Below are 13174 nucleotides of genomic sequence, written 5' to 3'. Positions count from 1 at the left end.
CGGCCCGGCGGACTCGGCGGCGCAGCACGCGCCTAGGGCCCGCTCCCAGCCCGGGAACGGCCCCGCCCGGGAACGGCCCCGCCCGGGAACGGCCCCGCCGGGGAACGGCCCCGCCCGGGAACGGCCCCGCCCGGGAACGGCCCCGCCTGGGCCCTGCGAGGCCTCGCCGGGGAGAACTCAAGGAAAAGGAGCAGGAGGAGCGGGCAGCGCGCACCACGGCAGCCCCGGAACACAGCCCCGCAACACCGCGCAGAGCTCGGGGGAGCGGGGTTAGGCGTGACTCCTTCCAGTAGCTGCAGTAGCTGCCAGGAAAGATGAGGCAAGACTATTTACAGGAGCGCGTAGTGACGGAACGAGGAGGAATGGGCTTAAATTGAAAGAGTCTCATTCATCATCATCTTTATCATCTCTTTCATCATGATTCATGTATCATATTTAGATGAGACATTAGGAAGCAATTCTTTTCTACGCAGTTGGTGAGGCACTGCACAGGCTGCCGGAGAAGCTGTGGATGCCCCATCTCCGGAGGTGTTCAAGGCAAGGCTGGGAGGCTCCGAGCAGCCTGGGGTAGTGGGAGGTGTCCCTGCCCACGGCAGGGGGATGGGAACTAGAAGATTTTCAAGCTCCATTCCAACCCAAACGATTCTATGATTCTGTAAATCAGAGGGTATGAAGGTGAGAAAGCCGACAGCAGGAGCTCTGGTGTACCAGCCCGTTTTTGCCTTTGCAGAGTTTCTGGAGGCTTACAAATTATCCAGTTTACTTGTAAATAAATTTTAAAATTTATTTTAAAAATAGTTAAATAGTGTTTTTAGACAGGCAGGATAAAGCCTTGTGTGAACAAAGGGCCACAGGTATCCACACCTCTGATCCCAGGTGTGAGTTTCACTGAGGAAATCACAGTAACCTTGCTGCATAACCATTACCAAACGTCTCCATGTTCTCTGATGCCTTTCTTTTGGTGCACTTGGCAAAACCTCTGGTTACAGTTCTCACAAATCCTCTATTGCAATTACTGCAATTTTTTGTAGACTATGCAACCTTTGAAAATCTTCCATCTTTTCCAGGTTGCAAGGTTAAAAAGAATCACGGCTGAGTGCTTCTGCATATATTATGTTTCAAATGTTTACAAAGTGCATTAATTATCCAACATGCCCACTTTTTCAGTGTCCAGAGCAATGCAGGCATTGCAACTGTTATTTAGCAGCCTCCCCTTAAGTGGTGCTTTAGAGTGGACTGGAATCTGATACAATATCCTTGCACTGCGGTCTTCTTGTAGATCAGGTCTATAAGCACCAGCTGAACATGAGTTTTTTCCTTTGTCTTCATGTTTAGCTTCTTCATCATGCTCCAGTGTTGGGGACAACTTGCTTTTTACAAACCCTTTCTGGCTGGCAAAGCACACTCAGTGTGCTGTGAAGGTATTTCAGAGTTAGTGATGAACAAGCAACGACTTTTGTAACTGCGCAGAACAAATGCTTACACAAAACAACCCTTTAAGATGTTTGAAAGTTTATTCATAGTAGAAATTTCAATTTCTTTTGAAGACTACAAAACCTGCCATTAGACAGGAAAACAAGCAATGATAACTTTCCAAAACTGTTCATAGTTACATCTGGAACAGTTTTAATTACACATTAATAGCATGATTGGAACTTCTCTTAGATTCTGAATAAAACAATCATTTAAAGTATTCAGTACAATTAATTACTTTTTTAAACTAGCATTTCAGTTCTATGACAGCAGTGCCAAGCATCTAACAGATGCTATTGTAATAGTCTAGAACAAGGTACAATACCACTGATTTCCTGGAACAGTACCCTAGACTCACTTACATGCCATGCTGAGAAAACTAGTATAAAGTATGATTGTATAGAATCGTAGAAAAATATTTTATCTGTGATTTTGTAATTTTTTAAAAATGGTTTAAGTAGACATCCCCCCCAACTAGGTTGCAAAATAATTACATCCCTCATAAGTACATCTTCCCTTTGATTAGGTCAAGAGTATCAAGATAAAGCTAATCATTTACACCATTTCATATGTGAAAATTCATCTGTTAACCATTGCTGCTTAGTAAAGGCCAGCACACTTTGAATCCTTTCCTTCCAATAATAGAAAAGCACAGCTTTAGTTGGTAACACCACATTTACAAAAGAAAAACACACACACAACACACAAATCCCAGACACATAAATCTATTTTCTTATGGCCTTGTCGCTTCAGAAAAAAAGTTTTAAATATTTTCTTGAAAAACTTTTAAGTTTCATTCAATGCTATAGTGATTATGAACAGAGAACTTTGTCCTTACTAGACATAGATGGCATTTAATGGGTATTGCAACTACACTCTTCCCTCCGTTACCTCATGCTCTCAAGCACAGTAAACGGTAATTTCACACTAAAAAGAAATTAGAAACAAACCATGGTCAACACATAGAAAATTCACCTGTATCTGCATTCTCTTTTTTTAATCCTTTATGACTCTGAGTCACTTGCTATGCTTTGCAGACTAAGCAGCAGTCCAGCAATGAATGTACACAGTGTGTCATATACTCACATTGTAACACAAAGGTGCTGAGACTCAGAGAAGCATTATGTAGATTTCTTTATATGTTAAAACAACTGCAGCTATAAAAACATAAAAAAAATTTGAAAGTCGTGAACATGGATCCAAACCAGGAAGTAAGGTACATAAACCATGCCTGGCCTGTAAAATACACCTCCCTGATTAGGCAGGCCCTTTACACCTTGGTTTAGAAAGTAACTTTAAAATATAGTGGATCTAGACTTCAACACATTCAGCTTAGGGTGTCCTAAATTTTCCTGTTTTGCTACAATTTAAAATATTCATCCTCTGCTGATATACATACATGACTTAATAGCAACATTTGTAAAGGCTAAATTAACAGCTCACTTGAGAGTGTAGATAGGTAAAATGCAGGTGTTAACTTTGCTTCACTATTTGGCTAATGGTCAGTGAGCCTGAGAACCACAAAATATGGCTACAATGAAACTACTGAAAGTATTTCTATATTATTTTAATGTGGATATTGCAAACAGTGAGGCAGTTTAACACTTTCTCTTTTTGGTCTGTTCTTTGCCTGGTACCTATATACACACACTGAACAGAGTAGGAACTCCTTCCTGAAGTGAAATGTTGTTACTGACACACTGGCAAGCACTGCCATCCTTTTATTTCAACAGCATTTAAATAATGTGGTTGACTAGATATGACAGTCTTCTAATTAACAACTTAAAAACCACCAGAAGGTGCAGTTTCTAGATTTTGAGAAGCCTGACATAAAATTTCTCACAGAACCAAAAAACACATTTTTTTTGAGAGCTAAGTTTTTACTAAATTCCTCTGGAACTGCTGAAACTGTCAAAAAAAACCCAAACCAACCAAAAAAACAAAAAACAGCCTTTTTCTGCCTCTACTTAAAAGTGTTTCTTGAAGGAAGGGTAAAACACACCTGTAGAGCTAAAGAGAACTTCAATGCTAGAGCATCTAGTCAGGGAAAAATACTATCTGCTTGGGAAGAGCTGTTTCTTTAAATTTCTGAGAGCTAGGCTAATTTAAGAATCCCTGTTTATAAAAAAAATTTCTTCACAATTATATAATGGATTAAATATTTAGCAAATTTTTAAGGGCAATAAAAGTAAAATCTAGCAAAGGAAGCTTCCCCGAGGAACTCAAATTCTGGCAGAAGAAAAACTCCCATTCAGAGCAAATCTGTAGTGTCAAAGATTTTTTCCTTTCAACAAACCACTGATGATTTCAGGGAAATAAGCCAATTAATCACCATAAAAGAAATTTAATACACTAAGCCAAGAAAATACCTTCTTACCCAAAACACAAAATTGCATTGTTCACCAACAGCCATTCATCCAGATCCATATTTTATTAAAGCTGGAATTCCCAGTAGTCATTTTCATATCTGGAAGGACTTTAATAGCCTATAATTTTGGTGGAATGGAACACTCACTGTATTCAAACACGTGCCAGAGTCGCTTCTCATTTGGGCAATTTCATCTTTTCAAAACCAACCATCAAGATGGGCCTTTAATTACTTTACACACCAAGAGGCCAGGAGTATTAAAAGCTTGTATCAGTATTTAAAGTGAATCTTCCACCCTCATTACCAACACTCACACTTCCATCTGCAGAAAAGTGAGAACATTCCCTCTGAATGGCTTTGTCTTACCTGACTGGGATGACACTATTTTCATGGTAAATTAGAATGACCCTTTTCTAACCAAACAGATCTTTATTACTTGCCTCTCATTTTGCTTTTGAAGTCAATTAAAATTATCAGAAAGTAACTGACAGAATATTACATCCATCAGTTTTGCAACTGCAATGAATGCAGTTTAAACCTACTCTCTGCAGGCTGCTGTTTATTAGTGACCAATATGTTTTACTTTTTCTTCAAATGTTGCCTTTCTTCTATAATGCCAACATTCATTCACTGAATAATTCCTTTGCATCTTAAACAAAAGTCATAGAATACAGATAAAATATTAACAATGGATTATAAGAATAAATCATATAGAGATGTCCTCTATCAGAAAGTATTTAGCAGTAATTCCTGAGTCCAGAGATTAGAGGTGAGAGACTAAAAGGGAGGGGAGGGGTAACAAAGACAGTGAGATATGGAGCAAGTTATCTTTTCTCTGGATTATATTACCTATAGGATATATAAGTATAGTGGGAGATTCACTGTTTAAATTTCATAACATGACATGTGGCATCAAAAACACGGAAATGTAGAAAAGACATAGGCAAGGAAAACTACTTATCCATAGTATTACATTCAATAGCTGTTTAACAGTCAGGCTTCCTTTAGAGCTGTCCAACAATACTGATTAATCCAGGTGAACTGTTTAATCAGACTTACTGGTCATAATGATTAATAATATCTAAGTTAAACAAGGCATGTATACATTAAAGAAAACAGCACAGAAATGTACTGCTCGTGAACTGTTTACAAAAACATACAAAATGTTGGATGGCACAATGTATATAGTGCTAATATAAACAGATTGTTTAAGCTAAGTGCTTAACATAAACTGTCCATCTCTACCTGTAACAAAGAATATTTTAGGGGACAAAAAAAATATTCCTTATAAAAATAATGCTATGTGGTGCAGAGTGCTTTATTCAGTGTATTTTTGACAGAGGTGGCATTTGTAATTCTTCTGGTTTACTCAGTCGTGAACATGATAATTTTCATTGTTTCCACTTGTCACTCCATTTGCAGCTCCAGTAAGATCAGTAACTTGCCATCAACAGTTTAAAGCGAGAGTAGATGAAAGCAGTAGCAGCAGCAGGAGCAGCAGCATTATAGGTACCAGCTGGGACAGAGTGTGCTTGCAGGTATCTGTCAGATATGTGCTACCTGTCGCCATGATTTGTGCTATCATCTTATGCCATGGTACCAAGTGTCTGGTTGAGGTCATTTCACAGGGCTGTTGAGGTAATTTTTTTTATACCTCTCCTCTGAGCAAGAGTAGAACGGCCAACTGGCTCCAAAACTGGTGACTGATTACGATTCAAAGCAGAGTAAGTTGCTGCCATTGCACCCTGTGGAGTAGAGGGGAAAAGAACAGTGTGTTGTGACTGATGCACACATTACAGCAGTGCTAAATACCAGAAACCGAACAAGTTTTAACTTTCAGACTATTTTCATTTACAAAACAGAAACATACTACTGCATTACTCAAGTCCTAGCACTGTTAGGAGCGAGTGTTTTTTAGGGTAATATGTAGTTTTACATTGCTTTAAAGAGTCAAACCCAGAAGGCATAATCTAGGTTGCCAAATTAAGTTCTCTCACTATGTTGTGTGAGAGTTGGGCAATGAAATCCCATTGGTAGACCGTCTCAACTTATCACTTATATAACCATTTCAGTTTCCAGCAAAATATTTAAAAATCACCCACATTATTCAGCACATGAAATTTATTTTAAAAACATTTAGAAAGTTGTGAGCTGTGGGATCAGAACTCCCCCACTTTCCACTTGTGTTTTTGGATGCTAGAAATTTCTAATAGCTGACTCAGAGAGTGTTAATTATATTCTTCAGATCCCTTTTATGTTGCACAAGAGATTCTTGAAAGTAGGACTGAAAACAAGGTTGAATACAAAGAAGTAGAATTCAATTATTTTTGATTTTCCTCTGCTTATTTAAAATGAAGAAGTTCCATGGTTAAAACCAGATCTTGTTTCAGATGGAATGCAGAAGTATGATACCATAGTAATTAACACTGCCCTTTAGACTTCTCTTTAGCTTTTACTATGATCACATAGTATTCTGTTTTCCTTCAGTTATTGGCATGTACCCTTCCCTGAAACTGTAAAGTTACAGATTTTAAACAATTTTACAGATCTATAGTCACCTGACATTTTTCACTATGAGAAGAATGATTTATGTTGGTTTCTGAAAGCACTTAAGCCTTCCAGTGTAAGTCCAATAGATTTCAAACACAAAAAGATGAAAGTCTTTTTCAAATGTATTAGATTTATTCTCTGTAAGTGGTTTCTCATTAAATCCTATTACATATTACAAGTTCATTTTATGGCTCAGTGCAACATCCAGCCAGCAACAACTTTTCCACAGTATTTAGAGGAGACATATGCTATCCCCTAACCTTAAAAACAAAACTCCCTTTTGTTTACACTAATTTTGGCTAAACAGCAAGCTGAACAAGTATCTACTTACCTTCACTAAATGGGGAGCATCCTGCCTGTTCAGCTGGTATTGAGGCAACTGGTCACAGTGAACTATCCAGGGGTGACTGAGAACTTGGGCTGCAGTCAGTCTTTGATGAGGGTCAACATGAAGCATTTTTGAAACAAGGTCCTGTCAATGAAGAGTTGATGGAAATAACAGTAGAAGTTCAGCTTTAAAACAGATTAGTAGTTCAAAACTATAAAAGAAGATTCTAGAGGTATAAAAGTATGTTTGTAATGTCAGTTCAAAACAAATGAAAAACCACCCAGCAATGTTGACAGTATATCTTTTAATTATATGACTTAACAGACATTTGGTAACACAAAAGGAAGTTATCCAATTAAACTAAGAAAATTTTAGTATTTTAAGCATCCATATAGAAGGGGCATAAAGGATATTGCATGCTGAAGTTCAGAGTCTACTTGCTTTTAAAAATAAGCTTCTCAAAAATGTTGTACAAAATTTTTATTTTGCACAAGTGCAGTTTAAAAGAAAGTGTAATACTTCAGTGGTTTTCATTATCATGATTTAGAGTATCTGTATGATTTTTGAATGTCATGCTTCCACATGATGTATTATCTAAGCCCTTATTACCATGGATAATTTGTGTTTGAATAATGATAAAACACACTGTATTTCTCAGAGCAGCTATTAACTACTAGCATGTAAGGCACACCTATTCTTTCCTCCTATATGCAAGTGACTGCTGAAACATGAACAGATCAAAAACAGGAAACAAAATTTCGGGCACATAAGGGATAAGATCAGTATTTTAATATAACAGTCATCTATGATATAACATATACATTATAATCAACATGTGACATTGCAATCCATCTCTGATCCCCCAAGAGACAAAGCAAATATACTTGCCTTAGCTGTGTCTGAAACACTGTTCCAATAACCACCGCTGAGGGAGAACTTTCCACTTCCTATTCGGGCCAAAATCTCCTCTGGAGTGTCATCAGGACCATTTGCAAAGGGAGTGTAGCTTTTTAACCAAACAAATTTAATGTTAGTAACTTCCATAACCTCGGCCTCAGTATGTATTATAAATCTGATTGCAAGTTCAACATAATTATAAGCAACAGATAGTTAAACAGTTGCAAAAAGAATTTATTCTTTACACGTGACAATACATGGCACTGACTATAGATCTGTTCTTATTGCATGAATTCCCTCTGTATCTGGTCTGAAAAGATGATTTTTCCCATAGCAGTTCAAATACTGGTGGTTCCTGAATTACAGAAAGTATTCCTTAAGCTTTCATATTCTAGTGAAGTACTAAACCAATCCATTCTGTTGTAAATCTAAATGTGTGAGAAAGAATAAATGTTGGTTTAATGCCAGAGGAAGAAATGTGCACCAGTTTTCCTTGCTTGATTATACATACTCTTGCTGCTATCAGAATGCCCCCAACTAAAAAAGAGGTATACTTAAAACCAAATATGTTTGTCACTAATTTATTTTAAAATACGAAAATCTGGTTAAGAGTTAGCATCATCAAAAAGTGGCAATCTGAACAACCAAGCATAAAAAGATAGCTGCTATTGCATCTGCTAAATAGATTTTATTTTACACTTCTGGTACTGTAGTTAAATTCTTTATCATCTTTTATACAATTCATTTCTGTTGCATATACAAATGCCTTTCTATTGCATTTACTATATTCTAACTACATCACTTCAAACATTCAGTGGCTGGACTTTGCACAGAAACATGTTTTAATACATTGCAATTGTATTTGCAACATATATTCTCTTCAACATATGTGCTGCTTAACCTATCCTTTAATTTTCACATGAAACAATTCTTAGTGCAAAATCACCTTTAAGCAAAAATTAAAAGTCTAAAATAGAGGAGACAATAGAAGCAAAGAATTTTTCACATCAGTCCCTGCAAACTTGAATTTTACTAAAGGCAAAGCATATTCTCAACCCTAAAGTTGAGATTAATCAGTGCTTTGATAGAAACAGCTGCAACAGTTGGCCTACATTTATTACTGGTTTGGTATTCTACAGCAAATCAAATGAATCACCCTTACCCAGTAAGCATTGTATAAAGTAAAACACCAAGGCTCCATATGTCACATGCAGCATCATAACCTTGCCTCTTTAAAACCTGAAGGAGACAAATATTTTTCTGAAAAAAATGCTTAGAAATGCTTACATTATGCTATAAAAATGGTAAAATTTCAAATTTTTACTGTTTACAGAGTGATTCTACTTGTTACACAAGAACAACAACAACAAAAAAAAAGTAGCTAGCAAAAAATTCCCAGTAAAATATATCAAGGCATATAAACTAGCCTGGGTTTTACCTCTGGTGCAACAAAATTTGCTGTGTAACATGGAGTCATCAAAAGACCATTTTCTGCTCGCAGTTGTTTTGCAAAGCCAAAGTCACAGATTCGAATTGATTCTGGGTTACCAGATTCATCAACGTAAAGAATATTGCTAGGCTTCAGGTCTCTGTGAACAACCTAAAAAAAAACAAAAAAAAGAAACCATAAAATACAATAAGCTAAACACATGAGAAGCTTTTTATTATAATTAGAAATTCTGCAACTGAATTTTAATCTCCCATTAGTGTGCTCAGTTTCCAGAGTTCCAGCTTCCACCATCAGTTGCAGTGTTTTGATGCTCCATGGTGTCTGCAGCATGAGAATTCTAACTATAAAACCCCCTCCAGACATCCCCGCCCCCCCAAAGTTATTTGTACAGACAGTTCCAGATGTCTCTTCTGATGGTTGAATCATTTATTTCCTTTTTAACATGCATAACTACCAGGCTCTTTAAATCAGAACCTTTGGCTACTAGTATCTTTTGGAATCCAGGCACCCATAGCTGCTGATGCACCACCTTGCTACTATATAGCCACAGACTGCTGGAGTAACTCTGTATTCCATTCTCTTCATTCTGAAAGTCTGAATTTATCTCAGAAAAACACTTAAAGCCTGATTAACAAGAAATTTCAATAATAAAAAAAAACCCAACGAAGTATCAAAGAGGTGTTCCCCAAATATCAAAAAAAGCCTGTACTGGTTCCAAGTGGCTGCTTTTGCAGGGGCTTGAGATGAAAAATGCTTGACAATACTGGAGAAGCTACCAAAGTTCTGGCAGAATTTTAAGCTATTTTATAACAAGCCTTAACAAAATCTGGAATGCACAAGGACAGTCATTAAAATCTAATGACCTGCTACATTTTCTTCACAAAACAAGTTAGCCTACAGCCTCCAGACACTTTGCTCTCTGTAAAGAAGAGGGTATACACCATTTTAAGACAGCAGAGTGGATCTAAGTGTCCTCCTTTAAATATTGAAGTGGAACAAGAGCAGTTTATCTTCCTTGTTGTTCTGTGTGTTTTATTAATATTAAACACAGCTTTTAGGGTTAAATTTAAACTTAAGAGATTGTGAACTATTTCATAGAAGTAATCACACTAGAACAAAAAGACACCCCCAGACTTCTGCAAGTAAGTCCAGAAATCAGAAGCTCAACACTCACATCCAGACCTAGCAGGGTTTCAGGAAAGCAATACGAGACCAAGGAGTGCAGGGAGTCACACAAATTGCAAAGCCATTTAACACATAGTCTATTTAGTAGAGATTTCTCCAGCATGCAAATCCTGTGCAATTGTCAAAACCAAGTACTTAAAATTGTGGAAATAAGCACCTTGTAAGCTTAAATATACAAATGATATTAAATAATTTGACTTGGAACAGTAGGTGTTAAGGGGAACATCCTGGCTTTAGATGTCAGCGTACAAGAGAACCAGTTCCTAATTGCCCTTGTTTTTTACCTTTTTCCTTAATAATGAGTTAAACAACATTTACTGCACCCAGAGGCAAATTAAAAAAAAACACCTAGTTTTATTCTTGTTGATGTTTTGGGGTTTCTTTTTGAAAGAGATTCTAAAAGGGGTAGAAAGGAAGAAGTGAGCAATGGAAGCAGCACAGGGCTGGGGATTTGGCAGTTTCTAGAACAGTCTGCTTGACTTGTATGCTTTTTTTGGAAGAAAGAAGCAATGCTCAAGTAGGAGGAAGAGCAAGTGTAACCGTCTAATTCATACTAAAACTTTGCTTCCCAAGCAATCAATATGTTTGTATCAAAGAACAATTGAAACACCTTCCTATGGTAAGCTGTTTTCCCAAAGGTAAATTTTGAAAATATTCAAAAATATAATGCTTTAAAAAAAATTGCCAGATTGTTTAGATTATGTTGGAATTTTGTATAAAAAGAATGTTTTATTTTAGAGCAACAGAAGAGAGCAAAATAACATGCAGGAACTTTCAGTTCTTTACTTCTTAGTGTTGTGCTTTTGACCAGCAGTCTCAATTACCTACCAGCATTCACAAATCTGCTGCTCCAGGATGACGTGACACTTCTTGTTTATCTGTTTTATGATGTCTCTTGTGCCAATCCTTAATCACTGTATGTTGGCCCTAATACTTTTAGAATGCTCTGGGTGAGTGTTGGAAGTACTGCTTACCCTGAGGATTTCATTCCTTGCTTAGGTAGTTTCTTAGTTCAAAAGTATCTTATGAATGTCCATGAGGAAACTCTTCCTGGGAAGGGTTGTGGAGACTGCACACAGATGCAGAGACTGTCAAACCATATATTACCTAATACCATATTCAAATAAGCTCCTCCAGTGTCCAAAGGAGTTTCAACAGGAAAATCCACTGAAGACATGAGAGGCTCTTCTAGAACGGAATTAGACTACTGAAGTGCTCACTATTTACATATATGGCCACCTTTCCTATGGAGGTACACTTAATACAAGACTTGAAAATTTCCAAAAGCAAACATTCCAAAGTGCATGTGGTCTAATACAAGTTAAAATGCCAATATTTACAGATTCTGCAGTAAAAAACCCTAAAATCCCTTACTTGATGCAAGGACACTGGGCCTCTTTTAGCCATATGTGGCAAGAATGAAGCATAGATATGATTTGTTATTCTATTATCTGTATTTCCATACAGAAGGTATCAAGGTTTTATCATAATTCCCATGGGTACTGCTGGCCAAGGACTATAATCTGTGCACACAGGCTCAAATAAAAACACACACATGAGCAAGTGACTGAAGTGATGAATCACAGAATGAGATACTCAGTAACTCCAAGTGTTCTGAAATAACAGCTTCCAGACATGACAGTGTGTATTGAATTGCTATTTGTTACTTAAAATAATTTGAGCACTATACGTGTCAAAGGATCTTTTCGTGGGTAGCAACATACTCCATTAGCAACTTGACTTTTTCCTTGCACCCTTCTTTTCTGCTTTTCCTCCATCCTCTTTTTCTTGTTTACTTAAAAATGCAACACAACTTGTCTTTCTTGCCATGTAATTATCACACTGTCCATCTCTATATTTGAACTACTTCCTCTGTCTCCAAATTAATTTCCCTATGTGTTAGTTTTCTGTGTCCTGCAACTTCCTGACCCTATGGCACAGGAGTTACAAGTCATAAACTATGTTCTTCAAAATCAAGAAGTCAAAGGAATTACAAGTATGACATGTGGAAAATAAATTTTTAGGGTATATCACAGGATGAGACTGAAATTAGATTAGGTTCCATGGTTATGCAACAACACTGGTCCTAGCACTTCTTCCTGGACTTTCTTCCCCTCATAACCTCTCTGTTAGCAATGATCTGCAAATTCCACAGAACTGCTGACAGACTGCATGAAGAACAACAGAAACAGTTGCATCATCTCAGTTATCTGAACATATACAGAGCTGATAAGGAAAGTTTTGATTTCAACACAAATTCCTGCTGCAATGCAATTGTTTACCAAAAACTACTTAATTACCACACAGAAGAACGTATCAAGATACAAGTAAATGTTTCTGAAAGAGAAGAATATCAATAGCTATGAACATTTTGTCTGAGATGAAAACTTACCCCTTGTGTGTGGAGATATTCAACCGTTTTTGTTATTGTGAACAGAACAGCACTAGCTTCTCGTTCTGAGAAAAATTTTTGCCTGAGAATTTTATCCAGCAGTTCTCCTCCTTTCATAAGTTCTGTTACTACATACACATATTTTCCATCATCATACACCTGCAAAAAGTACATAAAAATTTAAAAATATTTATTCTCTGCTGTCTTCCTGTGAAACACACAGAGACAAGTACAGGTGCATCCACAAGCTGTTTTCTTCAATTGTTTTCCCGATATTTCACAACCCACACGCTATCCAAATGTTCTTTATCTTCAGAAGTGAACACAAAACCTTTACAAAAAGGCAACACTGTACCAAAATAACATAGAAATACTGGCATTGAAGTGTTTAAAGATAAAAAAGGATAAATAACAGGTAGTTTCCCACACACAGTTTCACTAAAACAAAGTAAACTAGATGTGAGAAATTAAGTAGTAAAAAATGGAAACTAGTCTAATTTAGGCAAAACTAGAGCTAATTTAAGCAGCAAT

General features: G+C 36.9%; 1 protein-coding gene and 1 long non-coding RNA gene across 5 annotated transcripts in view; one reads left to right on the top strand and one right to left on the bottom strand.

Moving 5' to 3' along the window:
- Positions 1 to 84: 84 nt before the first annotated feature.
- On the top strand, positions 85 to 2411 carry LOC147653974 (uncharacterized). The gene is made up of 2 exons (XR_015284160.1): positions 85 to 319; positions 440 to 2411. It is a non-coding gene; the product is annotated as an uncharacterized LOC147653974 (long non-coding RNA).
- The window catches only part of RPS6KA3 (ribosomal protein S6 kinase A3), a 74049-nt gene continuing 62370 nt past the window's right edge, over positions 1496 to 13174 (bottom strand). For all 4 annotated transcript variants that reach the window (XM_086879921.1, XM_086879922.1, XM_086879924.1 and 1 more), the window contains 6 exons: positions 12644 to 12802; positions 9055 to 9216; positions 8779 to 8855; positions 7608 to 7725; positions 6723 to 6863; positions 1496 to 5586 (listed from right to left, as the gene is read on the bottom strand). In XM_086879921.1, the coding sequence (XP_086736047.1) occupies positions 5464 to 5586; positions 6723 to 6863; positions 7608 to 7725; positions 8779 to 8855; positions 9055 to 9216; positions 12644 to 12802 (780 nt within the window). In that variant the 3' untranslated portion in view covers positions 1496 to 5463. The remainder of the gene's footprint in view (positions 5587 to 6722; positions 6864 to 7607; positions 7726 to 8778; positions 8856 to 9054; positions 9217 to 12643; positions 12803 to 13174) is intronic.

This window comes from Cyanistes caeruleus, chromosome 3, assembly GCF_971803275.1.
Source record: "Cyanistes caeruleus chromosome 3, bCyaCae1.hap1.1, whole genome shotgun sequence".
Taxonomy (NCBI): domain Eukaryota; kingdom Metazoa; phylum Chordata; class Aves; order Passeriformes; family Paridae; genus Cyanistes; species Cyanistes caeruleus.
The sequence above is the reverse complement of the archived record's forward strand: the minus strand, read 5'-3'. Positions and strand labels throughout refer to the sequence as shown.